A 24,751-nucleotide genomic window follows, 5' to 3' on the forward strand; every position below is an offset into this window, starting at 1 on the left:
GGAACATGTTTGCACATACCCGAGCTCCAGGCCAGGGGCAGAAGAATTAGTAGTTATAAAGATCACATAGCAGTGGCTTGCAGTTGCAGCTTCCTGCGAGATAAAACATTACACTGCCAGTTTTATCATAGGAGCAAGTGTTCCTACTGTGTCTCCAGTCCTCCAGCTCATCATAAATCACGTCAGTGAGGTAGGACCTCTGGCTGCCGCTGAGCTGCTATGTCACTGACTTGATTCATGATGAGCTCAGAGTGCTGCAGATGCGGCAGAAACATCACTCCTATGAAAAAATAGGCAGAGTTATATCTCCAGAAAGGATCAGCTGCGATTCTATGCTGTCCTGCAGTCTATAACTGCATCGGCGTGCTCAGTGTTCCCATACAGTTACACTCTGCGGCAGAGCAGAGAGCCTCGATCAATCTGCACTGCCACCTGGTCTCTGTGAGGCTCTAGAGCAGGAGGGATGCCTGCACCAGGCCCTCCACCAGTCATTGCATGTTCAACTGTGTCATATGGATACCGTTGAAAACAAGGTTGAGACAGGGAGTGACACGCTCCCTCTCCTAGCATTCTCTCTCTGCACAATGGCGCAGACACTGACAGCAGGCACGATGACGTCAGCTTATGGCTCCCGCTATGCTGAGAAGAACAGACCTTTGGAGCAGCGGTGGAACAAGGAGGAGAGGTGACGAAGGTGGATTGTGTTTTTGTTAATGGGGAGTGCATTATAGTGTATGTAGGTCTATGGGGAGTGCATTATACTATATAGAGGCCTTTGGGCAGTCCATTATACTGTATGGTGGCCTATGGGGAGTGCATTATACTATGTAGAGGTTTTTGGGGAGTGTATTATACTATATAGAGGCCTATGAGGAGTATATTATACTGCATAAAGGCCCAGGGGTGGGCACTGACAATAGAGGGCCCCTGTGCAAGAAATTTTTCTTGGGCCTCCTCCTTTTCATACCAAACCTAGAAAAGACATAATATAAATACATATTTACAGATTGAGCAATTGTTAGCTTGATGCATTCTCAGATGTGCAGTTTGATATACTGTAGATCTATATGTGAAGTAACCCTATTCAGTGGGGATACTGTGCATGTGGCGTGTGTTATTTCCTGCACAGAATCCACGTCAATATGTAAAATGTCGCTAGGGCAGGGAAATTTAAATGGACTATTCTTAGGTTAGGTTATCAATACCAGATCAGTGCAGGTGTGACCCTTGCCAAACAGCAACTGTTTCCACTGCCGGATGTGTTTAGTTGCAGAGCAGAACAGTACAGCTCACTCATCTGTATAGTGTCCATGACTGGGTGCTGCAGATTTGCCTCTGTTCAAATTGAAAGGAGTGGATCTGTAGTACCCAGCCGTGACTACTATAAAATTGACGGAGCAGTAGTGTACTGCTCCGCAACTGAGCACATCTGACCACCACTGACCCTGGTCTTCTGCAGATTATGACCTGCCAGATCACCGCAGTGTTTACTGGGAGAGCCAGAGGTCACTTATCAATGTAAGTCTATGAGACCAGAATGAGGCTCACATAGACTTACACTGAGAGCTTGTGACCATCACCTCTGACTTCCAGTCAGTCAGAAGCCACAGTCACAAGAAGGACATTCGAGCTTGGAGCGACGCCGGGAAGAGCTGAAGATGGCGGCTGATAAGTATAATACAAGGGGCAGGGAACATGCATTTGGATACCTCTCTGGGGGTGAAATAGAAAAGATGCTGGAGTGGTGCTTTATTGAACTGACCAGTGACCATAACATTGATTAGACTAATCTGCCGTCACATCTGGCTTGCTTAAACTGAATTAATTCAGTTGATTGACAGGTGTTTCCGGTCTAAACACATGGAAGAGATATGGCAACTAGTGCAATGTGGGGAGAAGCTGGCCTTAAAGTTATGGTTTCCCTGAAATCCTGCGGTGCTTAGGAAAAAAATATACCCCACTGCATTCCTACAGCCGGGCTCTGATTCCTGCTGCTCGTGGTTTGGTCAGCATGAACCATGTGACATGTTCCCTTTAACAAGGGAGCTATCTAGATTTAAAATAAATGCACAATGTTTAGTATTGAAAAAAAGTATTGGTGTCTTTTCTTCTCAGCTACTACAGGGAGCCCCAGTGATGTGACCGTCCGTACGTGGGCTCTGATATCACTGAAGCTTCCAGACACAGAGGGTTAATGACAGGCAGGGGCGGGCTGGGCAACAGGACCAAATTCCCCCCTGGTCGCTCCCCCATCAATTGTACAGGGCCGGCCAGCCGCCTCCTGCATGATGGGAGATACCACTAAGTCCGTTATCCATAGGATAGTGCAGGTAAACACGTATAACAGTTTTACAGGACACTATGGTTTGATATAAATTAATCTACAGCACTATTGTAAAACTTTTTTGTGTTTTATACATATTGGTCAGACAGAGGACAAAAGAACACTATCCTGGCCTCTGTCCAGCAATACAAGACTATTTAGATATTTAGCATATGCATTGGGTGTTTTCCAAACATACAGTACATGCTAAACATGAATAAAATAAATCATGTGAACAGGGCCTATTATTAATCAAACTCCGGCTGTCAGGTGCAAAAAATGACTGCATAAAATCGCACTGTAAAACCACAATCATACACACACAGGAATGCAGATACATAGCCATAGACAATCATTTATACCAAGAAAACCACACGTGTACACATACAGCATATACACTAATATATATACTTACCCAAGCTCATCTCACACAGTCTCTATAAGCAGTGGAGGCTTCACGACATGTCCTGCACAGAAGCCATAACCAAGTGAATAGATAGAGGAGGAAGACACTGCACAGAATGGAGAGGACCATAACAGGAGCTCTCTCTTCTCTGGCTTTGCAGACGATAGGTCTGTCGTCAGCTCTCTCCTTCTCTCCTTCTGTTCCAACAACCTCCAGTGCTATTGAGAGGCCCTAACGCAGAGCAGAATTCTGTGCTGCAATTTTGTAATGCTGCCATCTTCTGGCCAATGCAATTATGTCTCTGAAACACAGAAGACGTTATAGTGAACTTTCCAATGCTAGGCCCCTCTCTCCCTCTGGGCCCCTGTGCAGTTGTACCAGCTGCACAGGCAGTATGTCTGCCCCTGTAAAGGCCTATAGGGAGTGCATCATACTATATAGAAGGCTATGGGAGTGCATTATACTGAATAGAGGCCTATGGGGAGTGCATTATACTAAATGGAGGCCTATGGGGAATGAATTATACTATATGGAGGCCTATGGAGAGTGCATTATACTATATAAAGGCGTATGGGAGTGTGTTATACTATATGGAGGCCTATGAAGAGTGCATTATACTATATGGAGGATTATGGGGAGTGAATTATACTATATAGAGGTCTCTGGGGAGTGTATTATGCTATATGGATGTCTATGGGGAGTGCATTATACTATATGGAGGACTATGAGGCGTATTAAGCTAAATGAAGGCTATTTAAGGGGTTATCATGCAGTCAGGGGGCCATCAGACAGTGTGGGGATTACAGTGACGGTGTCATCATACACTGTGGGAGCTAATGTGAGGTCTTTATACAGTGTGGGGGCCATTATACAGTTTTGAGCCATAAAACAGTTTGGGTGCTATTAAGGGGTCAGTATACTATGTGGGGGCATTTTACTATTCAAGTGGTGCATTATACTGCATATAGGGGAGCTGTACAGGGGGGAGACTCTGAGCATTATTAAATGTTAAGTACGCACTTATTGTTATAGTGGCACTCTAGTTAATGTGACTGTCAAAGCGTTACACAGATGGCATTATTAATTTATAGGGGGCAAAATGGGGGCACTGTTTTCTCGGAACTTGCACAGGGAATTGTCAGAAGTTAAATGTGACTTTGTTGTAATCTCTGCAGCGGAGTCTTGGTTGGAAAAAGTTGTTATGTCAGTCTGCGCCAGATGGAAAAGACGTGAAAAGTGAGCGATTCAATCAGAAAGAAAGTCACCTGTAAGTCACCATCAATAACTGAACTGTAATCTCCAATATGTTCTGCAGAACTGGTATGTACCACTATATGGCAAAAAAAGGGAATTTGGCATGGGGTGGAACCCAATTTGAGCACCCTACAAGTGTGTCACACAGATTTTCAGTATTTGTGTCTACCACTATATGGTCACCATATGGCAGTAATATCAGTGTTTGTCTTTGTATTTTTATTAGTAAAAGCACATTCATCTGTTGAGGTTTTCCTACATCCACGATTAGGTTGCACCAACATAGCTGTAATCAGGGTTACCTGATGAAAGGCTCACTCAGAAGTTTTTCTCTCCCTGAACCAAAACCCTATCAACGCCTCTGCAGTCCACATATAACACATGAACTAATATATACAAGGCATACACAAGATCCTCATACTTGGGGAGAGCAATCTGAAGCACTGCAGCTTTTGAGAAAATAGAACTAGATTTACAACAACTGGAATGCTGCGGATTGCTGATCCCTGCTCCATTTTATTCTCAAGTGATAACCTATAGTGCCCTTTATTGGCAAAAAAATATGTTGTGTAGCAAAACTGAACCATAATTAAGATGAATGTAGTCATGCTGCAACCAACAAGTTGTCTCTACCATGACTTGCAAGTTGCAAAAAATCCAAATCCACTGGACTTTTTGTAGCTTCCAAGTCAAGATTATGCTAACTTTATGGTTGCAACATAACATTGTTTATTTTTTATCAAAGTTCAAGTTAGCGCCGCAATACTAAGTTCTTTATCTGTGCTACGTGTGTCATGGACAAAGTTGCTATTGTGGCCCCAGCAGGTTTTCTCAGGAATGGTGGGTACTGTCTGCATGCCAGGCAAAATGAACGTTATCATCTTGCCAATAAGTATGACAAAATGTTCGATACGTTTCTTGATTTACAAGTGAACACCAGTCTGGGCACAATTTGCTTATTCGTCTTGAGATATTTTGGGAAAGTGGTTCAGAAACATTTCCAAACATTACAGGATGGTGAAATGTTCTCTGGTTTGGCCACAATAGATATGTTTGTTCAAGAAACCAAAGGCTTGCTGGAAGAGAAACTGCCCGACTAAATGAGAAGAAAAACTTGTTTGTGTCCAATAGTCTTAGAAGTCTCCAGAAATGTAATTCATACAAACGTGCAGATTTTCCTCATTATATTCCCACGACCAGATTTTCTGTAAACATATCCCAATCTGTAGCAATACTGAAAGCCAAATGCTAGAAAACAATTCTTGTAAATACAGTGTACAATGGGCATTATTCAGATCACATCTCCTGAACGGACATAACAAATCTTAGATATTTCCTTCTAAGTAGATGAGGTTGCAACATTTACCAAACAGTATATAAAAGCGTCCGGGAGGATTTTTCTTAATCGTCCATATAAGTTTCAGATAAAGCATTTTTTTCAATGATTTACTCGTTAAATTCTTACAAAAGGTCATTGTTGTATCTGGCTTTTTTCCAAGCTTTGATTTTTACAGCCTACGGAAAAATGTGTTTAATTGTTGATTTTTCAGTTTTTTTTTCCTTGCAGTCGTGAATCAAGAAGGCCAACCTCTGATTGAAGGGAGACTTAAAGAGAAGCAGGTCCGGTGGAAGTTTATCAGAAGATGGAAAACGCGCTATTTCACCCTGGCAGGAAATCAGCTTCTATTTCGCAAAGGAAAATATGTAAGCATTCATGTACTGTACATTTCCCTTGATGTTTACACAGGTTCCCCCTGAAGGTTTTAATTATTCCTCAGTTGTGATAGTATAGCTTGTAGCTGCCAGCCATAGACTCTGGACATGTTTGTATTTTTGATCCGTGGGGTCTGTCTCTTTTCTTTGCAGAGACTCCACACATGGCCTCCAGTCTAAATTGGCCTTCAGGGTGCTGATTTACCTCGAACAGTACTGTACATTTTGTACAATTGAGATGAGTAGGGGATTAGATCTGACTAAATGTTGGCTGTAAATAGAAAAACACTTAAGACAACGTGTTTGGAAAAAGTGCTTAGATTTTGCAAAATAAACTAATTTGTCCAAGAAGGATAATATTGCTTCCATGTCACATAAATATATAGTTTTCTAAAATACACAGTTTTATTCTTTTATGGTTCTATAATGGGGAGTTAGCCAATTTTCATAAATAATTTAACTTTTGGTGGTTTATTTGCTGTAAAAACGTCTAAAATTCGGATTATATTTTTAAAGCCTACAGTGCGGAAACAAAGTTTTTAGTCAACCACCAATTGTGCAATTTCTCGCACTTTAAAAGATGAGAGAGGCCAGTAATTGACATCATAGGTAGACCACATCTATGACAGTCAAAATGAGAAAATAAATCCAGAAAATCACCTTGTCTGATTTGGTAAGAAATATTTTGTAAATTATGGTGGAAAATAAGTATTTGGTCATTAACAAAAGTTCATCTCAATATTTTGTATATTGTAATATATATACTTTGTTGGCAATGACAGAGGTCAATCGTTTTCTGCAAATCTTCACAAGGTTGGCACACACTGTTGGTAATATGTTGGCCCATTCCTCCATGCAGATCTCCTCTAGAGCAGTGATGTTTTGGGCCTGTCGCTGGGCAACACGGACTTTCAAATCACTCCAAAGGTTTTCTATGGGGTTGAGATCTGGAGACTGGCTAGGCCATTCCAGGACCCCCATGCTTCACAGCAGGTATCGTGTTCTTTAGATGTAACTCAGAATTCTGTCTCCAAACACGATGAGTTTTGTTTCTACCAAACAGTTCTACTTTGGTTTCATCAGACCATATGACGTTCTCTCAATACTCTTCTGGATAATCCAAATGCTCTCTAGCAAACTTCAGATGGGCCCGGACATGTACTGGCTTAAGCAGGGGGACATGTCTGGCACTGCTGGATCTGAGTCCCTGGCGGCGTAGTGTGTTACTGATGGTAGCCTTTGTTACGGTGGTTCCAGCTCTATGCAGGTCATTCACTAGGTCCCACTGTGTGATTCTGGTATTTTTGCGCACCATTCTTGTGATCAGTTTGCCCCCACAGGGTGAGCTTTTGCATAGATCACCAGATCGAGGGAGATTACCAGTGGTCTTGTATTTCTCCCATTTTCTTATTATTGCTCCCACAGTTGATTTCATCACACCAAGCTGCTTGCCTATTGCAGATTCAGTCTTCCCAGCCTGGTGCAGGGCTACAATTTTGTTTCTGATGTCTTTCGACAGCTCTTTGGTCTTCACCATAGTGGAGTTTGGAATGTGACTGGAGTTGTGGACAGGTGTCTTTTATACTGATAACAGGTTCAAACAGGCGCCATTACTACAGGTAATGAGTGGAGGACAGAGGAGCTTCTTAACCCCTTAGCAACCGCCGATACGCCTTTTAATGGCGGTATTTAAGTGTACATAAACCACAGCGCCGCTAATTCATGGCGCTGTGGAGAAAGTGAATAGCGCCCCCCAGTGTCGGATTTTCTCCGGGGTCTCGGCTACCGGGGGTAGCCGAGACCCCAGAGAACATGAATCGGTCGGTTTTTACCGACCCAGCTTTTGCAATCGCCGTTATTAACCCTATAACGGCGACCGCAAAAAAGAAGCCGCAATTGTGCATTAAAATTCTCTTTCCTCTGATGTGATCGCACATCAGAGGAGAGAGAACTAGGGTCCCCGATCCCCCCGGTACCTCTCCGTGGTCCAGGGTCCCCTCCCGGTGGTCCCGCATCCCGCTGGCGTCCTTCGGTGGGCGCCGCCATCTTGGATCCGGAGAAAATGGCGTGCGCATGCGCAGTGCGCCCGCTGGGAATCTGCAGGCTCCGGCTGGCAGATTCCATTCATTCATTTTGATCATGATGATAAACTATCATCGTGATCAAAATAAACAAAATAGTACATAATCCCCCCATTTATCACCCTCTTAGAGGTGGATCACACTTCCGTTTTCTGATGTCCGTTAAAATCCGTCGGTTTCCATCAAGAAACCAGATCTGGTAGCATCCATTTGTGGCAAAACGAAAACGAATCTGTTTTTTCACACTTTGGCGGACGCCATAAAACTGATGTGTGAAACAGGCCTTAGTTAGGCCAACATAACAAACTAAAGAAAATATTTTTTTTTCAGTTTTCCATTAGGGTTAGGGTTGGGCTAGGGTTAGGGTTAGGGTCGGGCTAGGGTTAGGGCTAGGGTTGGGCTAGGGTTGGGCTAGGGTTAGGGTTAGGGCTAGGGTTAGGGTTGGACTAGGGTTAGGGTTGGACTACGGTTAGGGCTAGGGTTAGGATTAGGGTTAGGGTTAGGGCTCGGGTTAGGGCTAGGGTTAGAATTAGGGTTAGGCCAAACTAGGATTAGGGTTAGAATTAGGATTAGGGATTAGGGTTAGGGTTGGGATTAGGGTTAGGGGTGTGTTGGGGTTAGGGTTGGAGCAAGAATTGAGGGGTTTCTACTATTTACCAACTTTGGGGGTCTAAAAATTGGGTCTAAAAAATCACTTTTGTGGAAATAAAGAAGACTTTTTATTTTCACGGCTCTGCGTTTATAAACTTCTGTGAAGCGCTTGGGGGTTCAAAGTGCTCACCACACATCTAGATAAGTTCCTTAGGGGGTCTAATTTCCAAAATGGGGTCACTTGTGGGAGGTTTCCACTGTTTAGGCCCATCAGGGGCTCTGCAAACGCAACATGACGCCTGCAGACCTTTCCATCAAAGTCTGCATTCCAAAATGGCACTCCTTCCCTTCCGAGCTCTCCCATGTGCCCAAACAGTAGTTCCCCCCACATATGGGGTATTGGCATTCTCAGGACAAATCACACAACAACTGTGGGGTATGATTTCTCCTATTACCCTTGTAAAAATAAAAATTTGGGGGCGAAAATATCATTTTTGTGGAAAAAAATGGATTTTTTATTTTCACGGCTCTACGTTATAAACTTCTGTGAAGCACTTGAAGGTTCAAAGTGCTCACCACACATCTAGATAAGTTCCTTAATGGGTCTAGTTTCCAAAATGGGGTCACTTGTTGGAGGTTTCCACTGTTTAGGCCCATCAGGGGCTCTGCAAACGCAACATGATGCACGCAGACCTTTCCATCAAAGTCTGCATTCCAAAATGGCACTCCTTCCCTTCCAAGCTCTCCCATGCGCCCAAACAGTGGTTCCCCCCACATAAGGGGTATTATCATACTCATGACAAGTCACACAATAACTGTGGGGGTATTATTTATCCTGTTACCCTTGTAAAAATAAAAATTTGGGGGCGAAAAGATCATTTTTGTGGAAAAAAAATGGATTTCTTATTTTCACGGTTCTACGTTATAAACTTCTGTGAAGCACTTGAAGGTTCACCACACATCTAGATAAGTTCCTTAATGGGTCTAGTTTCCAAAATGGTGTCACTTGTTGGAAGTTTCCACTGTTTAGGCACATTAAGGGCTCTCTGAACGCAACATGGCATCCGATCTCAATTCCAGCCAATTCTGCATTGAAAAAGTCAAACGGCGCTCCATCCCTTGCGAGCTCTGCCGTGTGCTGAAAAAGTGGTTTACCCCCACATATGGAGTATCAGCGTATTCAGGAGAAATTGTACAACAAATTTTGTGGTTGATTTTCTCTTTTAACACTTGAGAAATTTAAAAAAATTGATTCTGAAGTAAATTTTTTGCAAAAAAAGTTAAATGTTAATTTTTTCCTTCCACATTGCTTTAGTTGCTGTGAAGCACTTAAAGGGTTAATAAACTTCTTGAATGTGGTTTTGAGCACCTTGAGGGGTCTAGTTTTTAGAATAGTGCCACTTTTGGGTATTTTCTGTCATGTGCACCCCTCAAAATGACTTTAAATATGATGTGGTCCCTAAAAAAATGGTTTTGTAAATTTTGTTGTAAAAATGAGAAATCGCTGGTCAACTTTTAACCCTTATAAGTTCCTAACAAAAAAAATTTTGCTTCCAAAATTGTGGTGATGTAAAGTACACATGTGGGGAATATTATTTATTAAGAAATTTGTGTGACACATCTCTCTGATTTAAGGGCATAAAAATTTAAAGTTTTAAAATTGCAAAATTTTCTAAATTTTAGCCATATTTCCATTTTTTTCATAAATAAACACAAGACTTATCGAAGAAATTTTACCACTAACATGAAGTACAATATGTCATGAAAAAACAGTCTCAGAATCAGTGGGATCCATTAAAGCGTTCCAGAGTTATAACCTCATAAAGGGACAGTGGTCAGAATTGTAAAAATTGGCCTGGTCATTAAGCTGCAAACTGGCTCTGTCGCTAAGAGGTTAAAGAAGAAGTTACAGGTCTGTGAGAACCGGAAATATTGCTTGTTTGTAGGTGACCAAATACTTATATTACATCAAATTTTGAAAAATAAATCTTGCCAAATCAGACAAGGTGATTTTCTGGATTTGTTTTCTTATTTTGACTCTCATAGTTGTGGTCTACCTATGATGTCAATTATAGGCCTCTCTCATCTTTTTAAGTGGGAGAATTTGCACAATTGGTGGCTGACTAAATACTTTTTTTCCCCACTGTATAATAAAAAGTGCCTAGTGGTGCTTGCCATTCTATAAATTTTAGCAAAAAGCAAGCCTGTTGGCTAATGTACAATGCCACCAATCCATTTTTTTATCAGCATTTGAAGCAAATAAGACCACTGACATCAGATGGGACGTGATCATTCCACAGACAGTTTTACTCTTCTGGCATTATGCTGAATAAGTAATAATATAGATCGATGGAGGATTAACTGCTGTGACCCATACCAATCAGCAGAAAGGAGTACTTATGTCCTTCAAGAGGCACCTTTATCCCTGTTGGAATGGAGTGGTGTCAGGAACACCGCACTGAACTTGCTCACTGCGCCAGTGCGCGTGTCCTGAGTGAAGCGAACTGTGCTCAAAGATACCTGTGGAGCAGGCAGCAGCCGATTAGGTGCGTACTTCAGAACAGCAGGATCTGAAGCACGTGACTGCTGGGGGGCGTGGCCTAAACTCCAGAAAGCTAGGAGCTGCAAGAGAACTCCTAGCAGGGTAACTGCAAGAAAAAGTTACCAAGGGGCATAGACAGGGAGGATAGTCAGGACGTAGCCAATGAGACATACACAGTGATAGCTGCAAGGCACAAGAGGGGCGAGCAGAGAGTAGTCAGATAACAGGCAACGAGTCATACACAGAGAGGGTAGCGCAGTACAGAATCAACAGGCAAACTCACAACGGGGAACAGAACCGGGTCAGAACCATATAAACAAGCTATAACAACGAACAGGCACAGGCACACAGAGGTCACCACACTCGGCCAAAGGCAAAAGTATAACTGACAGGGATTGGAGCTCTCCCAGAACCAAAGAGAGGCCACAATCATTAACCCCAGGTGTGCAGGTCAAAACCTGCACTGAGCTCCTGACTTTAACCCTTGACTTGCAGCTCAAAAACCTGCACTGGGATCATGACAAGTGGTAGTGCAAATGCTGTCTCAATTCATTCCGTATTGACCTGACAAGCGCTGCATTTGGGTTTTGCTACCAGGCCCATAAAGAATGAATGGAGCAGTGGTTGGGCATGTGCACTGCCACATATTCTAACAGGGCTAAAAGTGCTCCTTTCTGCCTATCAAGGTGCATCCCAGCAGTTGCATCCCTATTAATCTAAAATGTATCACCTATCCTGTGAATAAGTGATAACATCTTCACTGGGGATCTCTTTAATGACTCCTTTGACTTTGCTTTGTCCTTCAAATCACACATCCAAGCCCTTACTACTTCTTGACTCCAAATCATTTTCTCAAATCAGCCCTTTCCTCCACGTTGAGTGAATAAAATGCTACTACATAACCTCTTCAGCCTGCCTGGACTACTGCTATATTCTTCTCTCCTCTAGTTCCTTTGCACCACTCCAATCCTTGGTCACCTTTGCTGCCTAATTAATCCACATTCAAGCCTTCGAATGTAATCTGAAAACCCATCTCTAATTAGATCGGTCACAAGAAATTACTATCTTAGCGCTAAGTGATCTATTTAGTAATGTATGCAGTCTGTATTGTAAAATCTTGTGAAAGATCTGATATAAGAAAGGTCTGCAACATTCAATAGCCCTGTATACCTTGTAGATTGTAAGCCAATGAGGGCAGGTTATCTTTCCTACCGTATTAGCTTTTCTCTGTAAAGGGCATGTCACACTAAGAGATATCGCTAGCAATATCGCTATAACTAGTGACGTTATAGCGATATTGCTAGCGATATCGCTGTGTGTGATACTTACCTACGACCGGCTCCCCCGCTGGTTATCGCTGATCGCGCGAGAACGTTCAGGACTGTTTCTCGTCGTCAGCTTCCTGTGGCGCTTCCTGCTGTGAAGACGAGCGACGCGTGGAGCCGGGCGGGAGGACGCAGGATCGCCTGGTGTGACAGGTAAGTAGCGACCCCCGTCCCCAGCGATGTCGCTGGTGAGATCTGCCTATGTGGCAGCTCACTAGCGACTACTTAGCGATGTACCAGCGATCCTGACCGCGTCATATCGCTGGTCGGGATCGCTGGTACATCGCTAAGTGTGACAGTACCTTTAGCTCATGTGTATCAGTTTTAATTTTTATTTTAAGTATGTAAACCCTGTACACATGTACATGATTTTTCACAATTTAAAAAAAAACAGCACCACTTAACACATTAGTGACAGTTGGAAGGTGAACCTTCAGCCAAGTCTGAGGTCCAGAGCACTCCGGAAGAGGTTTTCATCCAGGATATCTCTGTACTTGGTCGCAATATATTCATAAGTAACCTGAGGCACAAAAATTTTTTAATTTTGCAGAAAAATATTTATTGAATATGGAACATGAAAAATACAGACTCCCCAACGCTTCGGCTAAAATAAGCCTTTATCAAGGGTTTATCTATAAAGAGAATAACCATAACATAAAATCAACAAAGTATGTTGGGAAAATTTTCATTATCATACAAAATCAATTCTTTAATCAGATTATGTAGATATTTTGCCAGCATAAATAAGAAAAAAGAAACAATTCCATCCAGTAGGTGCATCATAATTTTCTGTTAAGAAGAAAACACATTACATATGTAAGTATATGCGCACATATAAAAAGTAAAAGTGTATGTAAAAAACAAAACAATAAGGTGAACGCCAGAATAATACCTGTATAATCAAGTGTTCCACTCTTAAATGTTCTGAAGGACAAAACAAAAAGGGAAAATTCTAAGTGTCCAAAAATAAAAATATAAATATATAGCTCAAGAGAATAAAAGAAAGATGCCATAAACAGACCTGTATTAAATGCACACAATGAGTACAGGGGACCACGCCGCCGTCTTGGTAGGAAGAAATGTGTACCAGACGGAGAGGAGGTTAGTTTATTTAAAGCTATGAAAATCATCAAAATCAACTGCAGCTGAGAGTTAAGTGATCACATATGTGTAGCGCAACCCGCGCATGCGCTGTCCGCCCAGCAGGACGGAAGTGGGGAAGAGAAACAAGGAAGTGTGGCAAAGCGACTCAGCACATCTACAATGGCATAACCAGCGCATGCGCTGTCCGCCCAACAGGACGGAAGTGGGGAAGAGAGGAAGTGTGGCAAGAGCGGTTCAGTGTAATTATATGTCAAGTTGTTTTGACAACCGCGCTTGCGCGGTATAGCTAATCGAACGGAGATAAGGAAAGAAGTTGTGGCTGAGACTAACAAGCATGAGCACATAACGTTATCCTATCTAGAACTACAAGTATCATAACAACCTAATGATACTCATATTACTTACGCAACATGTTACAAACAGAGCATAGTATATTGGCAAAAAATAAACAAAAATTATGGCATCTATATCAGTATAGTAAAAAAAAATGTTAAAAAATTTTTTAGAAAAAACAAAAAACAAAAATAGGGAAAAAAAGGGGGGGAAGGACATGGAGGAAAAAGGGGGGAAAAATTAAACAATAAATCTATCATAAGTAATCGTTCAATACCTTATTACAGCATATTATTAAGTCTGAAAAAAAGAAAAAAATAAGTATATACGCATATACATACATATGGACATACAATGTGTAAAAATAACCCCATTTCTACACGTACTCATTTACATAGATTTACACACATATATATACACATACATATACATATACAAATACACCCAAACAAAAACCAACATGTATGCACAAAAATATATACCCGTATCAAATACATGCATATATCTATGTGTCAAATAACCTATCCTAATCTAATAGAGACTAAAGGTTAAACACCTACACTAAGTTCAACATAAATCAATAAAAAGGAAGAAATCAATAAAAGACTTCATATTCTCTATTGAGGCCATGGGGTTCTAACGTCTGAAGAACAAAGATCCAATAAGCTTCTCTCTCCTTTAATTTTTGTATCCTATTACCACCTCTTCTCGCCTGTGGTACATGCTCTAACACTTGATACCGGAGTTGGGAAATGTTATGGTTATGAGAAATAAAATGTGCCGGAATAGGTAACAGAGTTCTCTTGCAACGAATAGTCGATTTGTGTTGTGAAATGCGGTCTCGGATATGCTGCGTAGTTTCCCCAACATATCCGAGACCGCATGGACATTTAATCAAATAAACAACATAAGTAGAATCACAGCTAAAATAATCCCTAATTGGGAAGATCCTTCCTTATCTAGGATGACTGAAAGTATCTCCTTTCATGATGTTGGAACACTGTAAACAGTGTAGACAAGGAAATGTCCCCTTGCGTTGAGATCTAATAAATTTTTGTTTATTGGCCATCCGTGTGCTACCAACATCAGCCCTCACCAAAAGGTTACATAAATTGGGAGATTTCTTATGACAAATCAGAGGAGGATTTTGAAACTCTGAAATAGAAGGATAAGATTCGGAGAGAACAGGCCAATGTTGGCGAATAATTTTGTGAATCAGATACATAAAGGGATGGTATGTATTCACAAAGGCAACCCTCTTCGTCTTAATGGTAGATTTGGGTTATGGCCTAGAAGATTGGGTTAAAAAAGAGTCAGGGTATCCGCGGGAGATAAATTTTGATTTCATTTCACTAAAGCGGAGACTCCGTTTAGATACATCAGAAACAATCCTATCGACTCTAAGGAGCTGTGATCTAGGAAGAGATCTCTTAATATGCTTAGGATGACAACTGGTGAAATGCAAGAGACTGTTTCTATCCGTCGGTTTCACAAAAAGATCCGTGGAAAGAGAACCATCATTTCCCTTAATAACTTTAGTATCCAAAAAGGATACAGACTCAAGATCATAATGCATGGTGAATGACAAACTGTCGATCTTTGTATTGATATCCTGAAAAAACATTTGCAAAGAAACCAAGTCTCCTGACCAAATGAAAAAAATATCATCTATATACCTCTTCCAAAGTATAACATACTGTTGGAAGAGGCAATGAGAATAAACAAAATCCGATTCAAATTCCGCCATAAAAATAAAATATTGGCGTAAGGGGGCGCCACATTCGACCCCATAGCTGTTCCACTTACTTGAATAAAAAATTTATCCTCAAAAAGGAAAAAGTTTTTTGTGAGAACGATCGTTAAAATAGAGATACAAAAAGTTTTAACATCATCTGAGAGGCTAGTGTTCCTGTCCAAAAAAATTTTAACAGCTTGAATCCCTCTCATATGGTCAATACTGGTGTACAGACTCGTAATGTCAAGAGTAACCAAATAACAATTCTTCGAAACCCCATTAAGTGCCTTTATACTAGATAAGAAGTGTGACGTATCCCTTAACCATGAGGGAATGAATAGCAGAAGTGGAGAAAGAATTTTTTCAAGAACAATTGATAACGGTGACAATAATGAGTTAGTGGAGGCAACAATAGGTCTTCCAGGAGGACGTGTCAGATCTTTGTGTATTTTTGGTAGTGTGTAAAATACTGGTATAATCGGGTGAGAATTAATTAGAAATTCACTCAGTTTGGTATCAATGACACCTAATGATGAAAAATGATGTATCAAATCTTGTATCTCTACCAAAAATACACAAAGATCTGACACGTCCTCCTGGAAGACCTATTGTTGCCTCCACTAACTCATTATTGTCACCGTTATCAATTGTTCTTGAAAAAATTCTTTCTCCACTTCTGCAATTCATTCCCTCATGGTTAAGGGATACGTCACACTTCTTATCTAGTATAAAGGCACTTAATGGGGTTTCGAAGAATTGTTATTTGGTTACTCTTGACATTACGAGTCTGTACACCAGTATTGACCATATGAGAGGGATTCAAGCTGTTAAAAAATTTTTGGACAGGAACACTAGCCTCTCAGATGATGTTAAAACTTTTTGTATCTCTATTTTAACGATCGTTCTCACAAAAAACTTTTTCCTTTTTGAGGATAAATTTTTTATTCAAGTAAGTGGAACAGCTATGGGGTCGAATGTGGCGCCCCCTTACGCCAATATTTTTATGGCGGAATTTGAATCGGATTTTGTTTATTCTCATTGCCTCTTCCAACAGTATGTTATACTTTGGAAGAGGTATATAGATGATATTTTTTTCATTTGGTCAGGAGACTTGGTTTCTTTGGAAATGTTTTTTCAGGATATCAATACAAAGATCGACAGTTTGTCATTCACCATGCATTATGATCTTGAGTCTGTATCCTTTTTGGATACTAAAGTTATTAAGGGAAATGATGGTTCTCTTTCCACGGATCTTTTTGTGAAACCGACGGATAGAAACAGACTCTTGCATTTCACCAGTTGTCATCCTAAGCATATTAAGAGATCTCTTCCTAGATCACAGCTCCTTAGAGTCGATAGGATTGTTTCTGATGTATCTAAACGGAGTCTCCGCTTTAGTGAAATGAAATCAAAAATTATCTCCCGCCGATACCCTGACTCTTTTTTAACCCAATCTTCTAGGCCATAACCCAAATCTACCATTAAGACGAAGAGGGTTGCCTTTGTGAATACATACCATCCCTTTATGTATCTGATTCACAAAATTATTCGCCAACATTGGCCTGTTCTCTCCGAATCTTATCCTTCTATTTCAGAGTTTCAAAATCCTCCTCTGATTTGTCATAAGAAATCTCCCAATTTATGTAACCTTTTGGTGAGGGCTGATGTTGGTAGCACACGGATGGCCAATAAACAAAAATTTATTAGATCTCAACGCAAGGGGACATTTCCTTGTCTACACTGTTTACAGTGTTCCAACATCATGAAAGGAGATACTTTCAGTCATCCTAGATCAGGAAGGATCTTCCCAATTAGGGATTATTTTAGCTGTGATTCTACTTATGTTGTTTATTTGATTAAATGTCCATGCGGTCTCGGATATGTTGGGGAAACTACGCAGCATATCCGAGACCGCATTTCACAACACAAATCGACTATTCGTTGCAAGAGAACTCTGTTACCTATTCCGGCACATTTTATTTCTCATAACCATAACATTTCCCAACTCCGGTATCAAGTGTTAGAGCATGTACCACAGGCGAGAAGAGGTGGTAATAGGATACAAAAATTAAAGGAGAGAGAAGCTTATTGGATCTTTGTTCTTCAGACGTTAGAACCCCATGGCCTCAATAGAGAATATGAAGTTTTTTATTGATTTCTTCCTTTTTATTGATTTATGTTGAACTTAGTGTAGGTGTTTAACCTTTGGTCTCTATTAGATTAGGATAGGTTATTTGACACATAGATATATGCATGTATTTGATATGGGTATATATTTTTGTGCATACATGTTGGTTTTTGTTTGGGTGTATTTGTATATGTATATGTATGTGTATATATATGTGTGTAAATCTATGTAAATGAGTACGTGTAGAAATGGGGTTATTTTTACACATTGTATGTCCATATGTATGTATATGCGTATATACTTATTTTTTTATTTTTTTCAGACTTAATAATATGCTGCAATAAGGTATTGAACGATTACTTATGATAGATTTATTGTTTAATTTTTCCCCCCTTTTTCCTCCATGTCCTTCCCCCCCCTTTTTTTCCCCATATTTGTTTTTTGTTTTTTGTTTTTTCTAAAAAAAAATTTAAAATTTTTTTTTACTATACTGATATAGATGCCATAATTTTTGTTTATTTTTTGCCAATATACTATACTCTGTTTGTAACATGTTGCGTAAGTAATATGAGTATCATTAGGTTGTTATGATACTTGTAGTTCTAGATAGGATAACGTTATGTGCTCATGCTTGTTAGTCTCAGCCACAACTTCTTTCCTTATCTCCGTTCGATTAGCTATACCGCGCAAGCGCGGTTGTCATAACAACTTGACATATAATTACACTGAACCGCTCTTGCCACACTTCCTCTCTTCCCCACTTCCGTCCTGTTGGGCGGACAGCGCATGCGCTGGTTATGCCATTGTAGATGTGCTGAGTCGCTTTGCCACACTTCCTTGTTTCTCTTCCCCACTTCCGTCCTGCTGGGCGGACAGCGCTTGCGCGGGTTACGCTACACATATGTGATCACTTAACTCTCAGCTGCAGTTGATTTTGATGATTTTCATAGCTTTAAATAAACTAACCTCCTCCCCGTCTGGTACACATTTCTTCCTACCAAGACGGCGGCGTGGTACCCTGTACTCATTGTGTGCATTTAATACAGGTCTGTTTATGGCATCTTTCTTTTATTCTCTTGGGCTATATATTTATATTTTTATTTTTGGACACTTAGAATTTTCCCTTTTTGTTTTGTCCTTTAGAACATTTAAGAGTAGAACACTTGATTATACAGGTATTATTCTGGCGTTCACCTTATTGTTTTGTTTTTTACATACACTTTTACTTTTTATATGTGCGCATATACTTACATATGTAATGTGTTTTCTTCTTAACAGAAAATTATGATGCACCTACTGGATGGAATTGTTTCTTTTTTCTTATTTATGCTGGCAAAATATCTACATAATCTGATTAAAGAATTGATTTTGTATGATAATGAAAATTTTCCCAACATACTTTGTTGATTTTATGTTATGGTTATTCTCTTTATAGATAAACCCTTGATAAAGGCTTATTTTAGCCGAAACGTTGGGGAGTCTGTATTTTTCATGTTCCATATTCAATAAATATTTTTCTGCAAAATTAAAACATTTTTGTGCCTCAGGTTACCTATGAATAGAGTTGAGCGAAACAGGTCGAAAAATTTCAAAAGTCGCCGACTTTTGTCAAAGTCGGGTTTCATGAAACGAAACCCGACCCTAGGATGAGGTCGGCCACGAGGTCGGCGACTTATGCGCCAAAGTCGCGTTTCAAAAGTTTGTTTTGCGCTCTTTTACAGCCAATCAGGATCCACGGACACTGTGGGCAACGTGATGACATAGGCAGGGGTCACCACCATCTTTCAGAAGGGCATGCAAGTGATTGGCTTGCTTTGGTGGGCGTCACAGGGGGTATAAAAGGGCGTGCACGCCGACCGCCATCTTACTTCTGCCGATCTCAGTATAGGGAGAGATTGCTGCTGATTCTGTAGGGAGAGCGTTAGGCAGGGAAGAAGACAAGAAAACTGCTTCTGCTGCTAGCGATTTGGCCTGCACAACACACAAGTCACTGTGTGTGCAGTGCAAGGGGAGGCTATATTGTGGTGTATCAGTGGTATTGGTTGTTGGGCTGCCTTTTAAGGCTTCCTGACAGGCTGGCATTGCTGTTTACCCACTGCTCCGCAAACTCCTTTTTTAAAAGCAATCCCAATTTTTTTTTTTTTCTCCTGCTGAGAAGAAAAAAAAACTGCTTCTGCTGCTAGCAATTTGGCCTGCACAACACACCAGTCACTGTGTGTGCAGTGCAAGGGGAGGCTATATAGTGGTGTATCAGTGGTGTTGGTTGTTGGGCTGCCTTTTAAGGCTTCCTGATAGGCTGGCATTGCTGTTTACCCACTGCTCCGCAAACTGCTTTTTTAAAAGCAATCCAATCTCCCTTATCCTGTAGTCACTTTGGTCACAGCTGTGCCATCGAGCCTGTCACATAGCGCTCAGATATTCATTGGGCCTCACACAATCCACAAGTGTCCAGTGTCCAAAAGTGTGCGCAGAGATTCAAAATCTCCCTTATCCTCTCGTCACTTTGGTCACAGCTGTGCCATCGAGCCTGTCACATAGCGCTCAGATATTCATTGGGCCTCACACAATCCACAAGTATCCAGTGTCCAAAAGTGTGTGCAGAGATTCAAAATCTCCCTTATCCTCTCGTCACTTTGGTCACAGCTGTGCCATCGAGCCTGTCACATAGCGCTCAGATATTCATTGGGCCTCACACAATCCACAAGTGTCCAGTGTCCAAAAGTGTGTGCAGATTCAAAATCTCCCTTATCCTCTCGTCACTTTGGTCACAGCTGTGCCATCGAGCCTGTCACATAGCGCTCAGATATTCATTGGGCCTCACACAATCCACAAGTGTCCAGTGTCCAAAAGTGTGCGCAGAGATTCAAAATCTCCCTTATCCTCTCGTCACTTTGGTCACAGCTGTGCCATCGAGCCTGTCACATAGCGCTCAGATATTCATTGGGCCTCACACAATCCACAAGTGTCCAGTGTCCAAAAGTGTGTGCAGAGATTCAAAATCTCCCTTATCCTCTCGCCACTTTGGTCACAGCTGTGCCATCGAGCCAGTCACATAGCGCTCAGATATTCATTGGGCCTCACACAATCCACAAGTGTCCAGTGTCCAAAAGTGTGTGCAGAGATTCAAAATCTCCCTTATCCTCTCGTCACTTTGGTCACAGCTGTGCCATCGAGCCTGTCACATAGCGCTCAGATATTCATTGGGCCTCACACAATCCAAAAGTGTCCAGTGTCCACAAGTGTCTGCAGAAATTCAAAATCTCCCCTGTCCTATAGACACCTTGTACCTTGTTTTACATTACTATATAGTTTGTTGGATTTTGTCTACATTTCTACCAAAAATGAGGAAGGCTGGTGGAAGAGGCCGTGGAATTGGGCGGGGGTTGGCAGCTGGTAATGATGGTGTTGGTGGTGGATCTGATGGTAGTGGCAAAAGCAAAATAGGACCGAATGCAGGAGGTGTTGAGCCTGCGTCATCGTCTGGCTACATAAGGCCTCGAACGCTTAGTTTTCTAGGAGTTGGCAAACCGCTTTTAAGGCCAGAGCATCAGGAAAAAGTTTTGTCTTACATTGCTGACTCAGCCTCCAGCTCTATCGCCTCCTCTTCTTCAGTTGTAAAAAGTAAAAGCACTGAGTCGTCATTGGAGGCTCATGTTCATGAACCACACCTTTCCTTGTGTCCTTCACCCCAAACAAGATTGAAGGATGACGCAGGCCATACTACTGATTACTCCATGGAGCTGTTTTCACATACCATGCCTGGATTATCAAGTGAAATGGTGAATTACCCAGGCCAAGATGAATCTGACATGGAGTGCACTGATGCACAGCCGCTGATGGATGATTCTGCTGGTACATTCACTCAGAGCACTACATTGTCCTCGCAGTGTACAGAGCCAGATTCTGACCCTGATGAGACTCAGGTGCCCCTTCCCGCACACTATACCACCATACACGGTGACACAGAGGAAGGTGCACATGACATAGAAGAGGAGGTGATGGATGACCCAGTTGTTGACCCAGATTGGCATCCATTGGGGGAAGAGGGTGCTGCTTCCAATAGCTCAGATGAGGAGCATCCACAGCAGACATCGACATCGCAACAGCTGTTATCTGGCAGGCCCGTAGCACTCCAAAGACAGGTTCCAAACATCAAAAGAGTTGCTGGACAGCTTGTCCAGAGGGTCAAAAGATCACAGCGTGCTAGGCCGCAAAATGTCTGCCAAAGTAGGAAGAGTGCAGTGTGGCACTTTTTTGAACAAAATCCTCATGATCAGGCCAAGGTTATCTGTAAGAAGTGCGCAAAGACCTTTAGCCGAGGGAAAAATCTGAAAAATTTGAATACCAGTTGCATGATTAGACATTTAACCAGCATGCACTTGCAAGCGTGGACACAACACCAAACCTCAAGTGCCACATGTGCAACTGATCACAACGAAGGTAGTCAGCAACGCTACATTGTTTCCCCCACTGTAAGCCCACCGGTTAGCACAGCAGCAAATGTTGAGGTGTCGTTGCAAGGCCACAGCAGTCAGGGAATCCCACTGTTATATCAACGAAAGACTGATTCTAGGCCATCAGAAAGAACACCAACTCCATCACCATCATCAACCCTCTCTCAGTCCGCCCTGTCCACCGCTACTTCCACCATATGCAGCTCTCAAGTCCAGCTCACCCTCCCAGACACTATGAGTAGGTCAAGAAAGTACTCAGTCTCTCATCCGCGTACACTGGGTTTGAACGCCCACATTGCCAAGCTAATCTCGTTTGAGATGATGCCCTTTCGGTTTGTGGAAAGCGCAGCTTTCCGCGAACTCATGGCCTATGCAGTACCATGCTATGACCTACCCAGTCGCCACTTCTTCTCTCGCAAAGCCATCCCAGCCCTCCACCATCATGTGAAAGACCGCATTGTCCATGCACTCAAGCAGTCAGTGAGCAGAAAGGTGCACCTCACAACTGATGCATGGTCCAGTCGGCATGGCCAGGGCCGTTACGTGTCCATCACTGCGCACTGGGTTAATGTGGTGGATGCAGGGTCCACAGGGGACAGCGGTGGAGGGACAGTGCTGCCTAGCCCACGGTATAGGAAACAGTTGGCTGTAGGCGTTCGACCCTCCTCCTCCTCCTCCAGAAGCGAAAGCTCGTCCACAGAGCGCAGTCGTACGAGCACTCCATCTGCAGCTGCCACTGTTGCACATGATGTGTCCCCCTATCGAGCAGCTAGTGGAAAGCGTCAGCAGGCTGTGTTGCAGATGATGTGTTTGGGAGACAGACACACCGCCGAGGTGCTGGCCGAGTACTTGAAGCGACAAACTGAGTCATGGCTGGGCAGTGTACATCTTGAGGCAGGCAAGGTAGTTAATGATAACGGCCGTAATTTTGTGGCAGCCATAGCCCTTTCAAAACTCAGCCACATACCTTGCTTGGCTCACACCTTGAACCTGGTGGTGCAGTGCTTCCTCAAAAATTATCCGGAGTTAACAGCCCTGCTCCAGAAGGTGCGAAGACTTTGCGCGCACATCCGCCGGTCGCCTGTACACTCCGTTCGTATGCAGAAGCTGCAGCGATTGCTCCACCTTCCCAACCACCGCCTCATTATCGACATTGCAACAAGGTGGAACTCCACCCTGCACATGGTGGAGCGGCTGTGCGAGCAGAGGCAGGCCATAATGCATTTGTGGGAGGATACACGGCCAGGCACTTTGAGAGCAGACATGGAGTTGACAGGTGTGTAGTGGTCGAAGCTGAAAGACCTCTGTAAAGTCCTTCAGTGTTTTGAGCAATGCACACGGCTGGTAAGCGCAGACGAAGCCATCCTAAGCATGAGCATCCCACTTATGCGTCTGCTCATGCAAACTTTGACGCACCTTAAGGAGCAGGCGTCTGCAGCCAATGTTGATGAGGAGGAAGAGGAGGAGGGAATCCTTGATGACATTCAGCCATTGTCTGCTCAGGGACCTCTCCTGGACGAGGTGGAGGAAGAAGAGGAGGAGGAGGAGGATGATGGGGATGATTACTTAGGGGAGGAGGATGCATCTCGTGGGGCATGTGAAAATGTTGGCGTGGCAAGGTCTGGTACAGGGTTTGTGCGTGACTGGAGGGATGTGGATTTGCCAGAAAGTGCTCCTCCACCCAGCACTCGCAGTGCATCATTGACACCGGGAACATTGGCCCACATGTCAGATTATGCCTTGCAGATCCTAAAAAGGGACCCCCGCATTGCCAAATTGATGAACAATGACGACTACTGGTTGGCCAGCATCCTGGATCCACGCTATAAAGGCAAATTACAAAACATCATGCCACAGGAGAACCTTGACCTAATATTGGCTAATAAACAAGCAACTCTGGTAAATCGGTTGCTTGAGGCATTCCCAGCACACAGCAGCGGTGATGGTTCTCACACGAGCCGTACGGGCCAGGGGCAGCTTGGCAGAGGTGTTCGTGGTGCACACAGCAGAAGTGGCGTTGGAGACAGGGGTTTCATGACAATGTTGTGGACTGATTTTTCAAATACCGCTCACACAACTGGTAATACTGCATCGATGGAAAGTGACAGGAGACAGCAGTTGTCAACTATGGTAACAAACTACTTTTCCTCCCATATCGATGTTCTCCCACACAGGTCATTCCCCTTTGACTATTGGGCCGCTAAACTGGACACCTGGCCTGAATTGGCCCAATATGCCTTACAGGAGCTCGCTTGCCCAGCTGCAAGTGTGCTATCGGAAAGAGTCTTCAGTGCAGCTGGATCAATCCTGACAGAAAAAAGGACCCATCTGTCAACCCAAAATGTGGATGATCTAACCTTCATTAAAATGAACCATGCATGGGTTTCCAAGGATTTTGTCCCACCTTCCCCTGATGACACATAGGGTGACAGAAAAATGGCTTGCTTTGGTCCACCTCTTCCTGGGACTTCACCTATTTCGCCTTTTGCATCAGCTGAATGTCCAACATCAACATATGCCACTTTCTAAAACTCCCTAACTGTGCTGCCTCCCCCCCCATGGCCGAGGTCACCACCTAGCGCACGACACCGTGCGAGTGCCGTTGCCCTGGACAGGTGGGTAGGCCGACTCTTGGGCGCGGGCACTGGCACAGGGTCCGTCATAGTGCAATCAAGTGTCTCTGACGGTGGTGGTGCACACCCGCCGTCAGACACACCACTGTACTATGAGGGGCCCAGTGCCAGTACCGACGCCCACGAGTG

General features: G+C 42.8%; 1 protein-coding gene across 1 annotated transcript in view; it reads left to right on the plus strand.

Moving 5' to 3' along the window:
• VEPH1 (ventricular zone expressed PH domain containing 1) overlaps positions 1 to 24,751 on the plus strand; it is a 915,267-nt gene that overhangs the window by 847,820 nt on the left and 42,696 nt on the right. The window contains exon 14 of the mRNA XM_073578996.1: positions 5,551 to 5,687. Coding sequence (XP_073435097.1) covers positions 5,551 to 5,687 — 137 coding nt within the window. The remainder of the gene's footprint in view (positions 1 to 5,550; positions 5,688 to 24,751) is intronic.

This window comes from Dendrobates tinctorius, unplaced genomic scaffold (assembly GCF_039654945.1).
Source record: "Dendrobates tinctorius isolate UK_male_01 unplaced genomic scaffold, ASM3965494v1 ptg000060l, whole genome shotgun sequence".
NCBI classification, from domain to species: Eukaryota; Metazoa; Chordata; class Amphibia; order Anura; family Dendrobatidae; genus Dendrobates; species Dendrobates tinctorius.